An 18,705-nucleotide genomic window follows, 5' to 3' on the forward strand; every position below is an offset into this window, starting at 1 on the left:
ATACACCAAATGCACCTGGTCACACCCTTATGGCCGGTGGCGGTTTTTTAAATTTCAAAAAAAAAAAATGTTTAAGAATTGCAGGAGATGTTAATATAGCTATTTTTATAGCGGTGTCTGCAAAAATTAATAATTTTTTATACAAAATACTTGTTTATTGCGCTGGAAGCAGTAGTTTAAGTTAATTCCAATTTGTCTTACATAAACCAATATTTAGTTAGCTTCTTTTGATGGTGATTTAGTTTTGTTACGAAAGTATCGCTCATCTCTATAGATTTGAGGTACTTGATAAAGATAAGCTCTGTTAACCACAATCAGTAACAATACAACCTAATTGTATAGATTGAAATTATGTCAAAATCGAAGGAGTTCACATTTCGGCGTGCTCGAGTTGAAGATATAAAAGATGTGCTTTCCATGATTCAGGTTAAGATCATAAGGTTCCCATTTGATAATTCCTTAGAGAGATTTTTGAATTTATTGCAGGAACTGGCTGACTTTGAGAAAATGAGCAATGGTCCACAGCTAACCGAGGACGGTAAAAATAATATTGTTTAATATTTATTAGTCAACTGAAATATATTTTCCCATTAGACCTTAAAAGAGATGCCGGCCTAACTGGTGAACAGGAATATTGTGAGGTCTATGTGCTTATAGACAATGCAACTAAGTGAGTTTAACAAACGACGAAACGACGAAATTTAACAAATTGGATTGGGTTTACCCCAGAACTAGTAATTAAGCTTGCTTATTTACTTTCTCAGCCAGGCGATAGGCTACTCCATTTGCTACAAGGCCTACTCCACTTGGCAGGGTCGCTACTTCTTCGTGGAGGACATCTACGTGCGCCCAGAGCACAGAAAGCGAGGAGCCGGAAAGCGGATCTTCCTGGAGGTTTCCGCCCGTGCCGTGGAGCTTAAATGCCCGCGTCTGGAATTTAATGTCCTGGAGTGGAACCCCGCCCGCAAGTTTTACGAAAGCCTTGGGGCCGTGGATTTGACGGCAAAAGAGGGCTGGCACTACTACCGCGTTGAGGAGCAGCAGCTGACCAAATTGGCCCAAGATCTAGCTAGGTCTTGATTAAAATCCAGTTTACATTTTTACTACTTTATAGTAGAAAGATAAATAATTAATAATACTTGACCATGGGCCGTATATGCTACGAGTATATTGCAATTACATTATATTCTATTTGGCTTCTCACTGATCCCCGGCCACGCTGGCTATGACATGGATCTGCATGCTCTTCGTGGAGTTGTAGACTTGTCCCGGCGGAAAGGGATGCACCTTAGAGTGGGCGTCGGTCTTGCTCTTGCCTCCGGCTGTGTATTTGGACAGCCGGATGCTGGGCATTGGAAGGAAGCCGGTGCTCAGCGGCATCACATCCAGGGAAATGGAGTGACTGTCAACGTCTTTCATGGACACGACACCTGAAAGGCATGGTAGCAAGACATTAGTCAGCAAGTCACAATGTAAGACCTTCGAGGTTAAGCAAATGTATTTTATGGTGTTAAATGTTTCCAATTAAAAGCAAGGGCAAATCTAGTTAGTGCTACGTGTGTCCTACACCAAGGAACTTACCCATATCTTATAATGCAAAAGTGAATCGTGTGTAGAAAAATCAGAATTAAATCATAAGCAAGACAGGCAGAAAACTAAAAAGACTCCAACTCACCCGCTGAGCGACCGCAGACGGCCCAAAGATTCTGGTCATTGAGTACCTCGTACATGAGATCCGTGTAGGGATTCTCGTGAACCTTGGTGATCTTCAGGTTCATATTGCACACGGTGCGCAGGCGGCACAACTCATTGGGTTCCAGCTGTGCCTGCAGCTTGAAGAGAGTTGTGTAGTCCACCAGATCAAAGGCGCATCCGTATGTTCTCCACACACCCGGTTGCGAAAGCGGGGCGTACTTGATAACAAAGTGCACTTTGACGACGGGCAGCTCGTGCTCCGTTTTTAGGGGCTCCACTTGGATCTCGTACAGAAAGGTGACAGTCAGGGATTTGTAGATTTCCTAAAAGACCAGCCATTTGTAAAAGCGTAGTACAATTAATATGTTGTTCCTTACGATTGGCTGATGAGGCTCTGGATTAAGGTCCAACAGTTGCACACCGGGAACATCGCACTTGACCTGGGCATGCTGCAGAAGCAGATGCGCATCCAGGCCTTTCATGATCACCTGTAGGAACTTTTGAGTGCCGCACGTGTGAAGCCGGCAAGTAGCCTCCATGCCGGGTTGAAAATCAACAGGAATGGGCAGTTCAGTTCGCGACCATGGGCAGCTAAGGGCAATGTGATGCTCGTGGTGCTTAGACACCTTTCGGCCCGGCATATCCGTGAGCACCTCGAGAGGAATTTTGCGCTCCTCGAACGATTTAAACTGCACCAGCGGCACCTGAAGCAGGCTCTCAAAGGATGAATCATCATTATAAGCTGCTGCATCCGCCGTATCCCGCGCCTGACGTATGCGTAGATTCTTGGAGCAACGCAGTGTGATCTTAGCATCGGCCGGAAAGATAAAACTGCCACCGGAAACATTTAAGATAATAGGCTGCACTATGCCTGCTATGAGGGTCTTGAACTCCAAGGAAGCACTCGCCGGCTTGGTGCTGATCTCAAAGCTGGGAGGCGAAAACGGCAGCTGTTCCGACAAGAACTCTAGACTAGACATGCTAACGCAGAGCTACAGATAAAGAATATATATAGAATATATAAAGAATAATATAGAATATTGGCCAAGGAAGAGTATACAATGTGACCCACCTGTTTAAATTGCCAGCTGCCCACCCGAGTAGCCTTTGCCTTGAGCTCGACTAAGTTTACTCCCGGTTGAAGGGCAATGTTCTCCGCCTGCACAAAGTTGGTGAAGTCCGCCTGGACACTGGGGGATAGCTTTCGCTTGGTGCTGCTGGTGCGCCTAACGGGTTGATTGGCCTTGGGCATGTCGGAAGCCACAGCGGCAGAGTGAAGGCGATTGTCCTGTTTGTAAACTAGCTGAAGGGAGACCTTCAAGCGGGATGTGGACTCCCTGACCTTCACCGCAGACGGAGAGGCATTCAGGCTTACATTCTCCATGGCCAGCTCCAGAGGAGCCGCCTGTAACTCATAGCACAGCTTGATGTTTTCAGCCACGATGCCACGCGGGTAAAGACTCTCCACTTTCAGCTGTACCAGGATATAATCATCTTGTATAATAGGTTTCTGGTTAACAACCTCGATTTCCAGTACACGAAAGTGATCTTCGAGCACACAAAAATTGGCATTCTCCATGGACGGCTGAGCCGAAAGCGTTGTCTTCAGCGTTTTCAGCGACTTGAGGAACTCGTCGAAATAGAAGGTTCGCACCAAAGTCTCCAGTTCCGCACAACAAGAGATGGAGCTGCAGGTCTTGGTGTATGCTAGCGAGTCGCCCATCTTACGATAGCAGTTAGCTAGTTCAAGCAGCGTCTGGGAGCTCAGCATGTGCCAGTTTTCCGCCTTCAATTCCCTAAGAAGATCCGTGAAGAAGCCAACAGCCTTGTGCGGTTCGTTAAGGGCACAATAGAAGTTTCCCAGATCCAGGCCCACCAAACGGGCCGATCGCAAACGGGTCACATGCTTGTACGTACTGATTGCGAGTTCTGCAAGCTCCAAGTAAAGCTTCTGGAAGGCCTGATTTGAGCCCAGGGCCTCCTTTAACTGCTCGGCCGCCGATTTTTTGGGCTTGCGGTTAGGAGAACGTTCGCGGAGCTGAGGAGTGGCCTGTAGGAATTGATGCTGCTCGGGCGGGGCGTCGCCTATTCCCGACGACAGCTGCACCACTATGTGCAGTTGTTCCGAAGTGGGCGTACACCCGGGCAAGAGACCACACAACTTGCCCAGCTCATAGAGCTTATCCTTGGCCAAGTTCCAGATTGGCGCGCAGTGCTGGAAGCAAGTAACCTCGTTGGGCTCCATGGCTTGTTCGCACAGCTGCAGAACCTCCAGGGCGCAGACGAACTCCCAGCACCAAAGAGCGCCCTCCTGGCACTCCAACTTAATGTATTCCACCTCGCGCAAGGTGGAGAAGAGAAAGTTAAGCAGTCTCTTTGCGATCTCCGGGATATCGTTGCAAGTGAGCAGTAGATAGGCTTGCCGTTCAAAAAGATAATTGCGGAATTCTAGCAGGGACACGCCCTCGTCGCGGATCTTGTTCCGCATTTCAAACCTGTCCGGTCTGGTTAGGCAAATGCCATGGAATGCGTCCAACGGTCGGCGAAAATGGCTCAGCCACTGCTGCTTCTCATTGAGGCCAGTGTGCGTGATGAACTGCGAGAACATGGCGTCCAATTCATCGTACTGAATCAGCGCCTCGGTCGGTAGCTCCAGCTTTTCAAAGATCAGCGCCAAATCCTCCTGCATAAAGAAGTACTGGCGAAAGTCCCAGCCATCCACATTCCGCTTCTCGCGCTTGCTCCTTATGAGCTCCTCGTACTTGACAATGTTGCGATTGTAGCTGGTGAGCATAAGGAAGCGGATGCGCTGCACCAGGCAACGGAAGGACTCGGTGGACTTCTGTTCGAACTTGGCCGGGTTCAGGACTGAGATGCAGCGATCGTCGTTCTTGCTGCCAAAGTCCAAGCGTATCTTGTCCAAAACAGTGGTGCGAGGCATAAAGTTCTTCGTCTTTCGCATGTCCAGTGTCTCCACCAGCAGAATCATCCAGTCCGAGATGCCATAGCTGGTGAGTATCTTTAGCCAGGTGTCGATCTCCTCCCTGATGGTGCCCTTGTAGGTGTCCACGTCCTGCAAGACAAGTTATAGGAGGTCAGTTTGGGATTCTCTTGACCATTTGACAACCCAACCCACATTGCATTCGGTGACGAAGATGTGCAGTATAGGGTGCTCCAGGATGCTCCAGTCACCCTGCTTGTACTTCTCCAGGGCCGCCACATTGAACTGTTGGGTCTGGGCCTCCAGGCGAACGTGTTTCGTGGGGCGTTGGAAAGTGCGTCGCCACTCGCAAGTGTCCAGGGGGATGGCGTTCAGGATCTGGGACTCCAGCGAGCGGAACAGCGGGCACGAGCCGGAATCTGAGTGTAAAATTAATTGAGATTATATGCCAATGAAAATTGATAACAACTCACAAGTAATTATGGGTTTTATCTGCATTGTTTTTGTATTTTTTGTTTATTTCATTGAATATGCAAAAGCCACCCAACAATCTCGGCCAAAACAGCTGATTAAAGGCGAGGGCGTGGGAATCGATTGTCTTCTGATTTTTGTTATCAGTTATCGGTAGGAGATGGATTTTTTATTTTAAATCATTTTAAATTTCTTATTAAGGCCTAGATGTCTTTCGAATTATTTAGGTATGATAACACAATTAAAAACACCAGGCTAAAGCTGTTTCTAAGCATTCAACAGGTGTTCCTTTAGCAGCCCTGAGCAGAGGCGTAGCCATGTACATTTTAAGAGGGTTTACTCTGTTCAGTGAAACTAAATTGAACGAGCTTTCAATCGGCAAGACTATTTATTTTCAATGTAATTTAATTACTTAATTTTTTTAAATCAATATTTTAAGGGGTTCTTAGCCCCGTAAGCCCCGTTGCCACACCCCTGGCTTCGTTGGCCTGGCTAAAAATCGATACCACCCACCGTCGCCTATCGAACAGCTGATAGTGAAATCAGGTTTGGAAGTCCAATTGGAAACAATGCAGAAATAATATTTGTGCGTAACACGCCAACAAAAGACACTCGCGAGACACTTTCACTGAATGCCCGACCAGGACACGGCTGGAAAGTAGCTAGCCCCACCATGGACATGGCCAGGAGCATCTTTGGCCGCGACCACGAGGGTTACGTGGGCCGTGAAGAGCATACGGTGGGTGCAAATTGACCAGAAAAGATTGCTTATCATGGTAATTAATATTTATCGTTCCACCTTTGCACTGCCAACAGCGCAAACTACAGAACCTCGGCTCCGAAGACGATCTGGGCGAGCTGCCGCCCATGATGGAGGAACTGAGTGTGGCCGATGGCCTGCGTCCGAATCCCGGGGGGCCATTTTCAGCCCTAACCGCCTCAATGTGGCCGCAGGAGATCCTGGCCAAGCTGGGCGGTGGTGCCGAACTGGCTTCTGGCCCAAACGACCAGCCGGAGTACCGCTTCGATGAGTTCGGATTCCGCGTGGAGGAGGAGGATGGACCGGAGCAGAGCTCCAACAAATTGCTCAGCATACCCTTTGTGGAGGACGCCCAGCAGCGGCTGCAGTGGATCGCCCACCTGGAATTCTCGCACAACAAGGAGGCCACAGAGCTCAGCTGGGAGCATGTGGACGTGATGCTCCCACGCACCGAAAAGCTGCGCAACATGGTCCGCCAGGGAATTCCCCACACCCTGCGCGCCCAGATGTGGATGCGCCTGTCTGGAGCACTGGCCAAGAAGCAGAAGAGCGAGACCAGCTACCATGATATAGTGAAGGGTAGGAGCCGAACTTATATAAATGATTTAAACCATATTTTAATTTCCTTCTTTTATATTAGCCTCAAGCAACGACCAGCTGATGACTTCGAAGCAGATTGAGAAGGATCTTCTGCGCATCCTGCCCACCAATGCCTGCTTCAGCAATCCGAACGGAACAGGCATTCCACGGCTTCGCCGAATCCTAAGGGGTATCGCGTGGCTCTTCCCGGACATCGGTTATTGCCAGGGCACAGGGGTGATCGTGGCCTGTCTGCTGCTCTTCATGGAGGAGGAGAACGCCTTCTGGATGATGGCCACCATTGTGGAGGATCTGCTGCCGGCTTCCTACTACAGCTCCACCCTGCTGGGCATCCAAGCTGATCAGCGCGTGATGCAAACGCTCATAGCCAATTACCTAAGCAGCGTGGACGAGTCGTTGCGGAAGCACGACATCGAGCTCTCACTGATCACGCTGCATTGGTTCCTCACTCTGTTTGCCAACGTGGTGCATATGAAGATCCTGGTGCGGATATGGGATTGGTTCTTCTACGAAGGCTCCATCGTGCTGTTTCAGCTGACGCTGGGCATGCTTAAGGTGAAGGAGCAGGATCTGAAGCACCTTGAGAACTCCGCACAGATTTTCAATTCGCTCTCCGACATTCCCGGCGAAGTCACCGACGTCGAAGTGCTCTTCCGCCAGGCCTTAGAGGTGGGCGGCTCGCTTAGCCAGACGGTCATCGACACCCATCGTCGTCGCCACCTGGCTTATCTTATGACAGATCAGGGCCACCAGATAGGAAACCCCGAGGCGGCGCCCAATCTTCCCAAGCAGCAGCTAGCCTGTCGACAGGTGCGCAAAAGCAAGTCGATCCTAGAGGCCTTTCTCTTCCGCGGCGACGCCAGCGAAGGGGACCAGTTGAAGAATAAGAACATTCGGCAAACCGAGATCCTGGTGGACCTCAGGGAGGCTATTCTTAAGGTGGGTCGCCACTTCATCACCATTGAGCCCAAGCTGTCCGGCCACATTCAGCTGACTGCCAACTACAGCACTGAGTCGCATGCTAAGGACCACGAGAACTTCATCAATGTGGCAAGGACGCGAAAGCGTCGGGCCAAGGCCTTGCACGATTTTGAGCGGCACGACGACGATGAGCTGGGCTTTCGGCGGAACGACATCATCACGATCATCAGCCAGAAGGACGAGCACTGCTGGGTGGGCGAACTTAATGGACTGCGCGGCTGGTTTCCGGCCAAGTTCGTCGAACTGCTGGACGAGCGGAGCAAGCTATACACTTCGGCAGGAGATGATGCCATTTCGGAGACAGTAACGGACCTGGTGCGGGGCACCTTGGCGCCGGCCATCAAGGCCTTCCTGGAGCACGGCATGAAGCGACCCACGTTCCTGGGCGGACCGATCCATCCCTGGCTGTACATAGAGGAAGCGGCCACCCGGGAGGTGGAGAAGGACTTCGAGTCGGTGTACAGTCGCCTGGTGCTGTGCAAAACGTATCGCCTGGATGAGGATGGCAAGGTGCTGACGCCCGAGGAGCTGCTCTACCGCTGCGTCCAGGCCATCAACCAGACGCACGACGACGCCCACGCCCAAATGGACGTTAAGCTGCGCTCGCTCATCTGCCTGGGCCTCAACGAGCAGGTCCTGCATCTCTGGCTGGAAGTGCTGTGTGCCTGCCAGGAGGTCGTACAGAAGTGGTACCACTCCTGGAGCTTCATCGACTCACCCGGTTGGGTGCAGATCAAGTGCGAGCTTCGCATCCTCTCGCAGTTCGCCTTCAACCTGAACCCCGACTGGGAACTGCCGCCGAAGCGCGGCAAGGAGTCGCAGCCCCTCAAGGATGGAGTGCGGGACATGCTGGTGAAGCACCATCTCTTCTCGTGGGATTTGTGAAGCTCGATGCCTTGTACAGAGTCCCAGAATCGTTGGCAATCAACCGCGTATCCAATATCTCATTTCTCCCTCTCGTTTCTTTTATTTCCATGTGCAATCGCAATCGTTTGAATCGTAGTAGCTAGCATTCGCTTTTTAAGTACTTCTCTGTTGTCGTACGCCTAACTTAAGTGCTTTACCATAACGATCTTTAGCTGTAACTATTCTTTAAATCGCCCTATGTATAGCTCGAGCCGTTTGTTTACTTAAGGTCCATCCATTACTATAAAACCTACACCACACCAATCTACTAAATTACAAATGTAACGTACCTTTAAATTGAAATCAAATCTTATAAAGTACATACATATTTATTACTATATACACATAGATGTTTAACTGTCTAAATGCATTTCATTAAAGTTTAATATATATATTTAAATTGTACACAAACCGGAAGTTTTTAGTTGCAAACCAATCCTAAGTAGTCGTCCATCAGGGTGCCAATGGCAAACTAAAAGAGAATGGGGTTTAGGATGCGAAAAATTATATTTTTTGAGGATGAAACTCACGATGCCGGTGGCGTCCACACGGGTTCCCACAATCTTAAGCCGTATTTTATCCTCTCCGGAGATGACCACGTCCTCATCTTTGCTCTTGTAGCAGGGGGGATTGCCATTTGGACAGAATTGCATGTCGGCGGGAATCGACTAAACGAGTTTCCATGTTAGTAATGCTTGATTCCAAGACTTTAACTTTACTATTTCACCCACATGATGCGAAATGAAGCAGGAGAGAGGGCCGATCTCGGCAAACATGCCCACTTTGTTGATCTGCTTGACCACCGCGTCCAGCACTTCGCCCTTAAAAGGCCGGAAGACGATAGCTTTGTACTTCACCGGGTAGACCACGAATCCCTGGCCCGGCTGGATGACTCCGGACCCGATCTGGTCTATCGTCGTGACCGCTATCACGAATCCGTACTTTCCCGTGCAGGTGCCCTCCACCTCGGAGTAGAGCTTCTGCTTCACGGTCTCCAACAGCTGCGGGCCAAAGTAGCGTGGATGCAGCAGGATCTCGTGTTCCAGCGATATCTAGAATGGAGGTTGGTTAGTTCCTTCTTCCTGGACTCCAAAATAGATGTACTCACGTGGTAAAACATAGCTAATTGCGGTTATTTAGTAAAAACTAAAGCAAACAGCCGGAAAAATAAAAGACGCCGCCTGATAGTGTGACCAAGTTTGGGGATGCGAAATAAACCGAAAGCAAGAATTTTTACCGCCAATATTGGTTCAGGCGGGAAATTTAAAATACAAATAGGAGAGTAACAGCCATAAAAAATAAACTTTTTTGTAGGGGTAAAAATAAAAATTTTAATAACTAATAATCAATTAAAAACGGTCAGAAGCTTTTTGGTCACACAGCGCCTTGTCTTTTTATTGATAGTTTACCTACATACTAAATCTGACAAAACAAAAAATCTAGTCGTCTTTAAAGCCCAATGAAAAGTCTTGGGCCTCGCCTCCTTTCCGGAAGATTCGCACATAAGCTGACTTGACGCCAAACTTCCAAATGGCGACGTAGGGCAAGTAATAGGTCAACACGTCCACCAGCCAGACGCGGAAGTTAAAGTACCACCGCACCAAGGCGTACCTGTGCAGGTAGGTGACAATGAACAGGCCGTAGCTGACGATAAATCGATCCCACCAGCCCATGTCGTAGTAGTACATCTTCTGCTGGGGATCCTGCTGCACTCCGTTCTCATGGTCAAAGCTGTAGTACTCGTAGCCCTTGACGCAGGCCAGTCGCTTGGCGAAGAATATGTTGGCGTCCACCGAGAACATAGTGTTCATATGCCACAGACCATTGATCAGGGCCTCCGTCATGCGGTAGAAATCCTCGCCGGTGTTTGCCAACGCCGGTTCGTAGACCTTTCGCATCACAATGTCCAAGCGAAGCTTCGACTCCGCCCAGTTTCTGCCGCAGATGTTGTACTCTTCCTTGATGCCCAGCAGATGGCCAAGAACGCGCCACATGTGCACGGTGGCCTCGAGGAAGTCCTGGTCATTGAGCTTTATACGATGGGCCCCCATCGTTATAAAGCCAATGAATCCGAACTGGGTCAGGGCCAAGTCCTTCTGGGTGATCTGGCCAGCTCCTCTACGGGCACACGCATGACTGGAGCGGCTGTGTGCCCTTCTCACGGCCGCAATGCTGGTCCAGAACCGGCTACCACGGTCAGCAATATTGTAGTTATACCAGGCTTGCGTGTGGAAAATAGTGCGCACATAACGACGGTAGGCGGTAAACGCTGTCGAGGATTGCCGTGTGCACGAGAGCACCCGGAGAATCGAGGGAACAGCCAGCACCGCAATTAGACCTGCCAGCATTCCAGCGTTCATCACGAAGCGATACTTGCTAAAGTAAGTCTGACCACTGCGAAAAAGAGGAAGTTAAAGCATTTAGAAATCAGACATTCAAAAGACAAGTAATTTAATAAATATATGGATATTCTAAGTCCTTTTAAATCATTATAGAATCATGTTTCTATGAATATGCGAAGGTGTGTTAGAACATTTCCAGGAATGTTTGTGATTAATGGGGTAAACTGGTTTGCAGTCTGAATGTCAAGCGCATTAGTTTGCTTTTAGAAATCTTGGGCTCATATAAAAAGTGAGTAAGCGGGGTATAATATTATATAGTTGGATATACCGCACATATTTGTTCAATGCATTTACCTATGGTAAATGCCATAATCGTACAATTTAAAGTCCAAGCCCATTGAACAACAAGTCACGAAACTTACCGCCTGAACAGCTGCTCATCGTACCATGAAGGTAGTTCCAGATCCGCCCCGCTGTCGCCCTCCTGGCTGCCGTCCTTGAGCAGGTGCTCCAGATAGACCTCGGGATCCTCCAGATCCCTGAGCTGCTCCTTGGACCCGCCCTCGTTATGACCATCTTTGGAGAGCTCCGCTGCCTGCATTTTCCCACTCTTCCCTGGAAAGTGATCAAAGCGATCGAAGAAAACGAGCTTAAGGGCCAAATTCAGGTTCACACACAAGTGAAAGAAGAAAGAGGAGGCAAACAAAACCGTCGGCGTGCCAAGAGAGAAAGTTTTTCTCTGGGCCCGCTTAGCTTGGCCAATTGAAACCGCTTATCCGCTGTGCACTTACACGTCTCACACTCGGTCATTGTGGATGAGCTGCCACTGTTCGATCCATCAACCTGCTGCATGTCGGCCCAATTACTGCTTGTTAAACTATTTAGCGAATTCACCAGTTGAGCTCGTTATGTGCAAAAACATCTTACACCCACAACGGGGGTATTTGCGATGGCTATGATTAACGGCTGCCCCGCGTCGCTGCGGCCAGGGAACTGAGCTGCAACTGCCGCGGAAGCATCAACAAATGGTAATCGCAAGCCGGTCATTGGCGCGGAAACTGGTTTCGAACCATTAAAGCTGATAACGAATATAGTAAACTTTTGTTTACGCAATTTAGTAGGACAGCAACTGAGCCGTTAGAATATACCATTCGTCTGCAAATAATATACCATATAATACCTCAAAGTACTAAAGGTAAGCGCGTTCTTCAAACTTTTCATCTTTATGAAATATAATAAAAAATATTCTAATTTAAGGGAGAGATAAATTAGGCCTTTCAGTAATTTCCTGCGCAGGTACCATTTAAAATTTAAATTGAAGATCTATATTTTAAATCCACACATTCAGCAAAGTATTTTAATACTAAAAACACCCCCAGTCACAGTCACTGCCCCGCCGTGACTTTGTTATCGCTATCGAATATGGCAGCCCTGCCGACTATCGTTAGCACTGCATCTCTATCACCGACGACGCGCTTGCAAAAAAGGAAGGAAATTAGCCATTTCCCACTTTACGCTGACGTTACGCCGTAAAAAGTGTGTGCAACCAGCCAGGAATTGTTCAAACTCATACCTCTTCGACTCCTGGTCAATTGTCGGTTGCGAAGCTACTGATACGTAGCGGAATTCATTAGTTTCCGTGCACACGTTTTGCCGCTTCGGCTTTTGTTGTTTTGGCGCCCGAATTTTTCGGCTGCCGACTTTTGCCGCAGACTGAGGAATATCGTGCCCAGAAGCCTCGAAATGGTGGATCGCAGCGACAATGGTAAGTCCAGGCAAGCAATTAACCGCAGCAGTGCGTAACCGGCGTCCTTTAGCAGCGGAATCCTTCGACGACGCCGTGGAGGAGCGCGTGATCAACGAGGAGTACAAGATCTGGAAAAAGAACACGCCGTTCCTGTACGACCTGGTCATGACGCACGCCCTCGAGTGGCCCTCGCTGACCGCCCAGTGGCTGCCGGACGTGACCAAGCAGGACGGCAAGGACTACTCGGTGCACCGCCTCATCCTGGGCACACACACATCCGACGAGCAAAATCACCTGCTCATCGCCAGCGTCCAGCTGCCTAGCGAGGATGCCCAGTTCGATGGATCGCACTACGACAACGAGAAGGGCGAGTTCGGCGGCTTCGGATCGGTGTGTGGCAAGATCGAGATCGAAATTAAGATCAACCACGAGGGCGAGGTCAACCGGGCGCGCTACATGCCCCAGAACGCCTGTGTGATCGCCACCAAGACGCCGTCGAGCGATGTCCTGGTGTTCGACTACACGAAGCATCCCAGCAAACCGGAGCCTTCCGGGGAGTGCCAACCCGACCTGCGGCTGCGAGGTCACCAGAAGGAGGGCTACGGCCTCTCGTGGAATCCCAACCTCAATGGTGAGTGCGCAGCTGTACTAAGTTTATTAATATTGAACACAATTATATTCAAAGAAAAAAACCTTTTCGATAAGATGTATGTAAATTCACACCAAGACACCAACTCTTCAACTTTAAACGTATTTGATTTTAATAGATACATACATAGTCACTTTCAAATAAACAACGAACAAGTATAAAAAATAAATAATAACATTTCTTAAGAAAGTCGTACCCTGTCATTATGAGTTTTCCCTACAAATGCATTTCCTAAATGTTGACCCTTGACCTTTACAGGCTACTTATTGTCGGCTTCCGATGATCACACCATCTGCTTGTGGGACATCAATGCCACGCCCAAGGAGCACCGCGTGATTGATGCCAAGAACATCTTCACCGGACACACCGCCGTCGTGGAGGACGTGGCCTGGCATCTGCTCCACGAGTCCTTGTTCGGCTCGGTGGCTGACGACCAGAAGCTGATGATCTGGGACACACGCAACAACAACACCTCAAAGCCCTCACACACGGTGGACGCCCACACGGCTGAGGTCAACTGCTTGAGCTTCAATCCCTACTCAGAGTTCATTCTAGCCACCGGCTCTGCCGACAAGACCGTGGCTCTCTGGGATCTGCGTAATCTGAAGCTAAAACTACATTCCTTCGAGTCGCACAAGGACGAGATCTTCCAGGTGCAGTGGTCCCCGCATAACGAGACCATTCTCGCCTCCTCCGGTACTGACCGGCGCCTGCACGTCTGGGATCTGTCCAAGATCGGCGAGGAGCAGAGCTCGGAGGATGCCGAGGATGGACCACCTGAGCTGCTCTTCATTCACGGGGGCCATACGGCCAAGATCAGCGACTTCTCCTGGAACCCCAACGAGCCGTGGATCATCTGCTCCGTGTCCGAGGACAACATCATGCAGGTGTGGCAGATGGCGGAGAATGTCTACAACGACGAGGAGCCAGAGATCCCAGCTTCCGAACTGGAAACCAACACCGCTTAAAGCATCTGTACCGCGTCCCTTCAAAAACCTTTAACTGCAACTGAAACCGATTATGTATGGCCGTGCCCGATGTCCAGCTATCCAGCCTAAATGGCAGTGGGTACTCATTTTAATTTATATATATTTACATATTTTTAAAACGTAATTAGGCTCTCATTTGTCAGCAGAACGTACGATCTACGAATCTTTAATTAAAAACGATTTGAAAACCCATTTGTAGTTATCTAGCTTGGAAAAGGGAAGCCGTTTTAAATCTTAAAAGTGTCCATCGTAATTTATTTATATTCGATTAAACTACCATGTACTTGTGTTTTTTACCAAACACTTCTATATCCACACTGAGTGCCCTGACATCCTCTTTATGTCTTCTCGACGTGATTTTCCCGCTGATGACGTCGTCCTCTTTCACATTTTGTGGCGGATCAATGAAGAAGACCGTCTGCTTCCAGTGGGTGGGTGTAGCAGTTGGTGATGTACTGAATGTGACGGTGGATGGCAGTTCAAAGAGCGTGTCAAAATAGCCCACAAAGGCGGACAAGCGCCCCGCTTTCGTGACCTTCAAGCTGAACTGATGACTGAAGTTGGGATAGTTCAGATCGACGGTCATTATGTCAAAGTTGGCTATTTGTTCGGGATCTGTTAGCATAAACTCTGCGTCCACCACCTCCATGAGTGGCTCCTCTATGGAACGCTTTCGCAGATCGCTCATATCCACTCCGTAAACGTCGGACCAGAACTCCACTTGCTCGGCATAGAGCGTGTCGTTTCCATAGCCCAAGAGGCTAAGGGTGCAGCGGCTGGGTAGGATTATGCCATTGGGGTTAAGGTGATGTTCGCGGGCATAGATAATGCTGTCCAGCATGGACTCGTACAGCAGGAAATAGCCCATCCATTCGGAAATTATTATGTCGTACTTGGCCTCTGGCAGATCGGTGTCCTCCAAACGTCCCTTAATCAGCTGAACATTCTCAACTTTGTTTTTCCTGAAGATGAGTATTTGGTTTAAACTTTTATGATTAGGTAAGGCATTGGATATTTACCTGATGATGTCCATGGCCGTGTAAACAATTTCTGAGTTGTCTATACCGACAACGCGGGCCGCACCAGCCTGGGAGGCGAAAATTGAGAGGATTCCCGTGCCGCAGCCCACATCCAGTACCGTCTTTCCCCGAACAGTGGCCTCGTTTTGGAGCAGGGAAGCGCGATAGGTGCTGGTCCGCACCTTGTCGCTCAGCATTTCGTGGTGGATGCCAAAGTGGGAGTAGCTTTTGAAGTACTCATTATCCAGGCTGGCGTTGTTCCGCGGCACGGGATTGCTGGAACTCTTGGGTTCGCCGTCGCCATGAACCTTTTGCAGCAGCTGCTTGTAGTCGTTGCGCATGCGCTCCATGTCCTCGTTGGCCTGTTGCAGCAATTGGGACTGCTCTGCAATCCGCTGCTGCAGCTCGGGCACCGTGGCTTGAGCCGGAGTGGCGTCTGTCTTGAGGACTTCATAGTCGTAGCACAGCCAGGGCTCATACTCGCCCGGTTTGAGGTACTTCTCGTCCTGCCACACCGGCTGTTCCGCGGAGATTAACTGCTCGGCACTGATCTTGTTGGCTCTTACGTAGTTTATAAGCTTGATGAAGGAATACTGGTCCATTTGGAATTTCCGCTGAAGCTGGGAGAGATAAACCTTATGTCGTGCGCCCAGGTGGTCAATGGCAGTCGATATATTCGGAGATGTTTCGGTGCAAAACAGACAAGTGGTCGGCTCATCGCCCTCATCCATGGCCTCGTCATCGTCTATGTCGTCGTACTCATCCTCGTCGGAGCTGGAATTGGCTGGATCCTCTGGTGCGTCCTTCTGTGGCTCCTCCTCCTTGGTGTTGTCTGCAATGTGATGGAATTACTATGAAATCATCTCCTGCAGGTCACAGCCTTCGCGGACTCTCACCTTTGACCTCGGTGTCTTTCATGCTAACTGTGCTGGCCACTCCTTTAGACCTGCTTTTGGAGTTGCAATATAAAATACGTTGGCGATGAACACAAATTTAAAAACGTTAACTAAAATATCACACTTTTTGAGCGGCGCCAGCACGTGCGAAATTTCAAGAGGGAAAATGTCCTAACGCGATATGTATTCTTGCTAAGTATTCTTACAGGGTACGGTAGGGGATATATTTAGATACGAAAACTCGTATCAAATTGGTAAAATAAATTTAAAAAGCTCTGTGTATTTAAATTACCAACTTTTTAGAATACAAAATAAACTTATACATTTACTTCTTTAATGGCTTTAATGAATATGATATAACATTTTATAAAAATAATTTTCTATTACAGGGTGTATAGAGAGTATTGAAAATACCTCAAAAGAACATGGTATTTTTTAGTATTTTTAAATAGGCGTTAAGTCCATTGTAGCGGCGGGCGCACTTGCATAATTCTAGTTGTAAATAAAAATATGTTGCAGGTATTTAAGCCCAATTTATTAAATAAAACAGGAATAAAACATGCAAACTTATGTTCCCAGGCGCTGAAGAACCTCCGCTGGGCACAGCCAGTGCGGGCGCTGTCCGCCGTTTCCCCCAGTTCCGGCACACAAGCCAATCTTTCACCTGCCACCCCTGCTCCAGAGCCCGATAAACTCTACAGCAAGCTGGAGATTGAGCTGCGGGGAATTGACCCCGCGGTCCTCAAGAGCTATACCTGGTTCGCCACCACGGCTGCCGAGCACTTGGGCATTGAGAAGGGCAAGTGGTAAGAAAGGAGCTCTTCTCTATCCGTCTCCCAGAAGGTTTTCCTAATCATCATTATTCCAATCCTCCATTAGTTGGTCACCCCGCAAGGCGCACCACGAGCGGATGACGCTCCTGAAGTCGGTACACATCTACAAGAAGCATCGCGTGCAGTACGAGGTGCGAACCCACTTCCGCTACATGAACTTCCACAAGCTGACGGGCTCCACGCTGGACACCTTCCTCGAGTACATTGAACGCAACCTGCCCGAGGGCGTGGCGCTGCAGGCCTCCAAGACCGAGCTGCAGCAGATCCCGGAACATCTGCGTCAGCCGCCGGAGCAGGTTTAACCGAAACGGAAACCTGAAGGACAGTAACCCGTAGTTAATAATAGTTTCAGCAGGAGCTTGCGATTAGTCTGATAAACATGTGGAGGCACCGCCAATCGGCGCATTAACCCTCCACATTAATCGGCCGAAATCGGGCCCCGTCCGCGATTAGCAAAGATAAGTGTTTGGCAAAAAATTGAAATAAACGTCGTATCTTGACACACACAATGGGATCCACTTGAAGAGTGCGCAAACAAAATCGGGGCGGGCGCGCGCTGGCTCCCCAGTAGCTACTCCAAGCCGAACGGAAGCGAATCAGCAATCAGCAGAATGCAGCGGGCACAACTCACTTCTCAGGTCCTGCTGGCCACGGCCATCCTCTACGCTTGCTTGGCGCCCGCTGCCTGCGTTTATGAGGCAACGATCCAGGAGTTTCTCAATGAGTTCCGCATGCGTATGTGCCACCCCATCCCGAATCTGGGCCTGCCCGCCTTGGATCCACTGCAGCTGGGTCCTGCCGAGACGGAGGTTAACAATAAATACCTAGTGGAGTAAGCATGGGCTAGCTTCTGTCCACGGACAGGTACTAAATCCTTTCGCTTTCAGCTTCACTGGGTCTATTGACAACTTCCAGTTGCACGGTTTGTCCGATTTCGATGTCCCTGTGCTCACTTTGAACCCGGTGCCTGGTTTGAAGAGCACCATTAACGTCACCTTTCCACTCACGTATTTTGAGTCCCTGTACACCGCCAAAGGATCACTGGCCTACATCGTCAACCTGGCCGGTGACGGCAATGCCGAGTAAGAAGAAAACTCTCGAGGCCCATTTTAAAACAACTCTTAACTATTTCCTCTGTTTCCTTAGAACCTCCATCACGAACTTTTCCGTCCTCATTTCTTTCCGGTTGACAACCGTGTCACCTTTGGCCATAAGATCCCTGCAAATTGAACTGCAGCTGGGAAATCTATGGATCAACTTTGACAACCTGATGGAGGAGGAACGCATCAACGAATTCATCCATGCTCTGGTCAACGAACTGGGCGTGGAGTTGCTCGGCGACATCTGGGACTATGGCCGGGGCACGGTGGTCACCAAAGTGCAGACGCTCGTAAACAATTTCTTGGGTCAGTACTCGCTGACGGATATCATCCAGATCATAACTGGAGGCAGTGGCGGAGAGAGTGCACCCATCTTCGAGGGCGTGGAGCCCGACTGCAAACTTGAGGCCAGCCCAAGCAACTAAGACTGAAATCTGATGAAATACCCCTAATCTTATATAAGCCACTATTTAAATATAGCCTAAGAAATTTATGTATAAGTACGTTTAGATCAATAGATGTCAATGTGAGTGCACTTGAAATTATACGATTTATAGACCGTTTGACGTTCCAACCGTGTTTACTTATCACTGTGATAAGGATAAGTCGGTAACAACATCCTCATCGAACTATCAAAAGCCCATTTGCATTTAAATCCGTACGTTATCAGCTCCGGTATTCGCGATAGCGCTATTGGCAAAGGCGTTCGCTACCTGTGAATAGCGAATAATCGGTGTGGGGTCTCGATAAGCGTTATTTTTATGACCGTTTATTGA

The 18,705-nt window shown here is 49.0% G+C and overlaps 9 protein-coding genes across 12 annotated transcripts; 5 read left to right on the forward strand and 4 right to left on the reverse strand.

Moving 5' to 3' along the window:
• The first annotated feature begins 265 nt into the window (after window positions 1–265).
• On the forward strand, window positions 266–1,186 carry LOC108031954 (thialysine N-epsilon-acetyltransferase). Of its 2 annotated transcripts, none has more exons than XM_050888747.1 (4): window positions 266–426; window positions 487–538; window positions 595–670; window positions 744–1,186. In XM_050888747.1, exons 1-4 carry the CDS (start codon window positions 352–354, stop codon window positions 1,078–1,080), a joined length of 540 nt encoding a protein of 179 aa, XP_050744704.1. In that variant the 5' UTR covers window positions 266–351; the 3' UTR covers window positions 1,081–1,186. The 2 variants fall into 2 exon arrangements, with proteins under 2 accessions (XP_050744704.1, XP_016961231.1); XM_017105742.3 differs by having other exon boundaries at window positions 270–426; window positions 765–1,186.
• LOC108031953 (trafficking protein particle complex subunit 10) lies at window positions 1,092–5,251 on the reverse strand. Of its 2 annotated transcripts, none has more exons than XM_017105741.2 (6): window positions 5,110–5,251; window positions 4,832–5,055; window positions 2,768–4,768; window positions 2,073–2,687; window positions 1,676–2,018; window positions 1,092–1,430 (listed from the first exon to the last, which is right to left on the reverse strand). In XM_017105741.2, the coding sequence occupies exons 1-6, from the start codon at window positions 5,132–5,134 to the stop codon at window positions 1,201–1,203; spliced, it is 3,438 nt and encodes a 1,145-aa protein (XP_016961230.1). In that variant the 5' UTR covers window positions 5,135–5,251; the 3' UTR covers window positions 1,092–1,200. The 2 variants fall into 2 exon arrangements, 1 of the variants encoding a protein (XP_016961230.1); XR_007764563.1 differs by having other exon boundaries at window positions 1,329–1,430; window positions 1,582–2,018.
• A 380-nt stretch (window positions 5,252–5,631) lies between these two features.
• Window positions 5,632–8,698, forward strand: LOC108031934 (small G protein signaling modulator 3 homolog). Its single transcript, XM_017105713.3, has 3 exons — window positions 5,632–5,846; window positions 5,924–6,446; window positions 6,508–8,698. Exons 1-3 carry the CDS (start codon window positions 5,781–5,783, stop codon window positions 8,331–8,333), a joined length of 2,415 nt encoding a protein of 804 aa, XP_016961202.1. The 5' UTR covers window positions 5,632–5,780; the 3' UTR covers window positions 8,334–8,698.
• LOC108031935 (DNA-directed RNA polymerase II subunit RPB7) lies at window positions 8,665–9,598 on the reverse strand. Its single transcript, XM_017105714.3, has 4 exons — window positions 9,463–9,598; window positions 9,086–9,406; window positions 8,885–9,022; window positions 8,665–8,826 (listed from the first exon to the last, which is right to left on the reverse strand). The coding sequence occupies exons 1-4, from the start codon at window positions 9,472–9,474 to the stop codon at window positions 8,776–8,778; spliced, it is 522 nt and encodes a 173-aa protein (XP_016961203.1). The 5' UTR covers window positions 9,475–9,598; the 3' UTR covers window positions 8,665–8,775.
• A 123-nt stretch (window positions 9,599–9,721) lies between these two features.
• Window positions 9,722–11,822, reverse strand: LOC108032255 (uncharacterized). Its single transcript, XM_017106119.3, has 3 exons — window positions 11,488–11,822; window positions 11,119–11,311; window positions 9,722–10,748 (listed from the first exon to the last, which is right to left on the reverse strand). Exons 1-3 carry the CDS (start codon window positions 11,546–11,548, stop codon window positions 9,794–9,796), a joined length of 1,209 nt encoding a protein of 402 aa, XP_016961608.1. The 5' UTR covers window positions 11,549–11,822; the 3' UTR covers window positions 9,722–9,793.
• Window positions 11,823–12,135: 313 nt separating this feature from the next.
• Window positions 12,136–14,273, forward strand: LOC108031900 (chromatin assembly factor 1 p55 subunit). Of its 2 annotated transcripts, none has more exons than XM_017105668.3 (3): window positions 12,136–12,461; window positions 12,517–13,074; window positions 13,351–14,273. In XM_017105668.3, the coding sequence occupies exons 1-3, from the start codon at window positions 12,440–12,442 to the stop codon at window positions 14,058–14,060; spliced, it is 1,290 nt and encodes a 429-aa protein (XP_016961157.1). In that variant the 5' UTR covers window positions 12,136–12,439; the 3' UTR covers window positions 14,061–14,273. The 2 variants fall into 2 exon arrangements, with proteins under 2 accessions (XP_016961157.1, XP_016961156.1); XM_017105667.3 differs by having other exon boundaries at window positions 12,137–12,461; window positions 12,514–13,074.
• Window positions 14,274–14,306: 33 nt separating this feature from the next.
• On the reverse strand, window positions 14,307–16,162 carry LOC108031899 (uncharacterized). Its single transcript, XM_017105666.3, has 3 exons — window positions 15,997–16,162; window positions 15,101–15,932; window positions 14,307–15,043 (listed from the first exon to the last, which is right to left on the reverse strand). The coding sequence occupies exons 1-3, from the start codon at window positions 16,016–16,018 to the stop codon at window positions 14,350–14,352; spliced, it is 1,548 nt and encodes a 515-aa protein (XP_016961155.1). The 5' UTR covers window positions 16,019–16,162; the 3' UTR covers window positions 14,307–14,349.
• A 259-nt stretch (window positions 16,163–16,421) lies between these two features.
• On the forward strand, window positions 16,422–17,343 carry LOC108031070 (28S ribosomal protein S10, mitochondrial). Its single transcript, XM_017104276.3, has 3 exons — window positions 16,422–16,515; window positions 16,576–16,802; window positions 16,876–17,343. The coding sequence occupies exons 1-3, from the start codon at window positions 16,507–16,509 to the stop codon at window positions 17,129–17,131; spliced, it is 492 nt and encodes a 163-aa protein (XP_016959765.1). The 5' UTR covers window positions 16,422–16,506; the 3' UTR covers window positions 17,132–17,343.
• A 79-nt stretch (window positions 17,344–17,422) lies between these two features.
• On the forward strand, window positions 17,423–18,540 carry LOC108031071 (uncharacterized). Its single transcript, XM_017104277.3, has 3 exons — window positions 17,423–17,661; window positions 17,717–17,911; window positions 17,976–18,540. Exons 1-3 carry the CDS (start codon window positions 17,441–17,443, stop codon window positions 18,352–18,354), a joined length of 795 nt encoding a protein of 264 aa, XP_016959766.1. The 5' UTR covers window positions 17,423–17,440; the 3' UTR covers window positions 18,355–18,540.
• The last annotated feature ends 165 nt before the right edge of the window (window positions 18,541–18,705 follow it).

This window comes from Drosophila biarmipes, chromosome 3R (genome assembly GCF_025231255.1).
Source record: "Drosophila biarmipes strain raj3 chromosome 3R, RU_DBia_V1.1, whole genome shotgun sequence".
NCBI lineage: Eukaryota > Metazoa > Arthropoda > Insecta > Diptera > Drosophilidae > Drosophila > Drosophila biarmipes.

Excerpts from the sequence above, each read along its gene's own strand:
- LOC108031935 (XM_017105714.3), bottom strand. Across the intron at positions 9,023-9,085 it reads CCTGCTTCATTTCGCATCAT|TCGATTCCCGCCGACATGCA; the intron begins GTGGGTGAAATA and ends AAACTCGTTTAG. Across the intron at positions 8,827-8,884 it reads GTGTGGACGCCACCGGCATC|TTTGCCATTGGCACCCTGAT; the intron begins GTGAGTTTCATC and ends ATTCTCTTTTAG.
- LOC108031070 (XM_017104276.3), top strand. Across the intron at positions 16,803-16,875 it reads GGCATTGAGAAGGGCAAGTG|TTGGTCACCCCGCAAGGCGC; the intron begins GTAAGAAAGGAG and ends ATCCTCCATTAG.
- LOC108032255 (XM_017106119.3), bottom strand. The coding sequence starts at position 11,548 with ATGCAGCAGGTTGATGGATCGAACAGTGGCAGCTCATCCACAATGACC. Across the intron at positions 11,312-11,487 it reads AATGACCGAGTGTGAGACGT|GGAAGAGTGGGAAAATGCAG; the intron begins GTAAGTGCACAG and ends ATCACTTTCCAG. Across the intron at positions 10,749-11,118 it reads GATGAGCAGCTGTTCAGGCG|TGGTCAGACTTACTTTAGCA; the intron begins GTAAGTTTCGTG and ends TCTTTTTCGCAG.
- LOC108031934 (XM_017105713.3), top strand. The coding sequence starts at position 5,781 with ATGGACATGGCCAGGAGCATCTTTGGCCGCGACCACGAGGGTTACGTG. Across the intron at positions 5,847-5,923 it reads TGGGCCGTGAAGAGCATACG|CGCAAACTACAGAACCTCGG; the intron begins GTGGGTGCAAAT and ends CACTGCCAACAG. Across the intron at positions 6,447-6,507 it reads CTACCATGATATAGTGAAGG|CCTCAAGCAACGACCAGCTG; the intron begins GTAGGAGCCGAA and ends CTTTTATATTAG.
- LOC108031954 (XM_050888747.1), top strand. The coding sequence starts at position 352 with ATGTCAAAATCGAAGGAGTTCACATTTCGGCGTGCTCGAGTTGAAGAT. Across the intron at positions 539-594 it reads TCCACAGCTAACCGAGGACG|ACCTTAAAAGAGATGCCGGC; the intron begins GTAAAAATAATA and ends TTTTCCCATTAG. Across the intron at positions 671-743 it reads CTTATAGACAATGCAACTAA|CTTGCTTATTTACTTTCTCA; the intron begins GTGAGTTTAACA and ends CTAGTAATTAAG.
- LOC108031071 (XM_017104277.3), top strand. The coding sequence starts at position 17,441 with ATGCAGCGGGCACAACTCACTTCTCAGGTCCTGCTGGCCACGGCCATC. Across the intron at positions 17,662-17,716 it reads AACAATAAATACCTAGTGGA|CTTCACTGGGTCTATTGACA; the intron begins GTAAGCATGGGC and ends TTTCGCTTTCAG. Across the intron at positions 17,912-17,975 it reads GCCGGTGACGGCAATGCCGA|AACCTCCATCACGAACTTTT; the intron begins GTAAGAAGAAAA and ends CTGTTTCCTTAG.
- LOC108031953 (XM_017105741.2), bottom strand. The coding sequence starts at position 5,134 with ATGCAGATAAAACCCATAATTACTT. Across the intron at positions 5,056-5,109 it reads GATAAAACCCATAATTACTT|ATTCCGGCTCGTGCCCGCTG; the intron begins GTGAGTTGTTAT and ends TTTTACACTCAG. Across the intron at positions 2,688-2,767 it reads GCAGCTGGCAATTTAAACAG|CTCTGCGTTAGCATGTCTAG; the intron begins GTGGGTCACATT and ends CTTTATCTGTAG.
- LOC108031899 (XM_017105666.3), bottom strand. The coding sequence starts at position 16,018 with ATGAAAGACACCGAGGTCAAAG. Across the intron at positions 15,933-15,996 it reads GAAAGACACCGAGGTCAAAG|ACAACACCAAGGAGGAGGAG; the intron begins GTGAGAGTCCGC and ends ATCACATTGCAG. Across the intron at positions 15,044-15,100 it reads ACGGCCATGGACATCATCAG|GAAAAACAAAGTTGAGAATG; the intron begins GTAAATATCCAA and ends ACTCATCTTCAG.
- LOC108031900 (XM_017105667.3), top strand. The coding sequence starts at position 12,440 with ATGGTGGATCGCAGCGACAATG. Across the intron at positions 12,462-12,513 it reads GGTGGATCGCAGCGACAATG|CAGCGGAATCCTTCGACGAC; the intron begins GTAAGTCCAGGC and ends GGCGTCCTTTAG. Across the intron at positions 13,075-13,350 it reads GTGGAATCCCAACCTCAATG|GCTACTTATTGTCGGCTTCC; the intron begins GTGAGTGCGCAG and ends TGACCTTTACAG.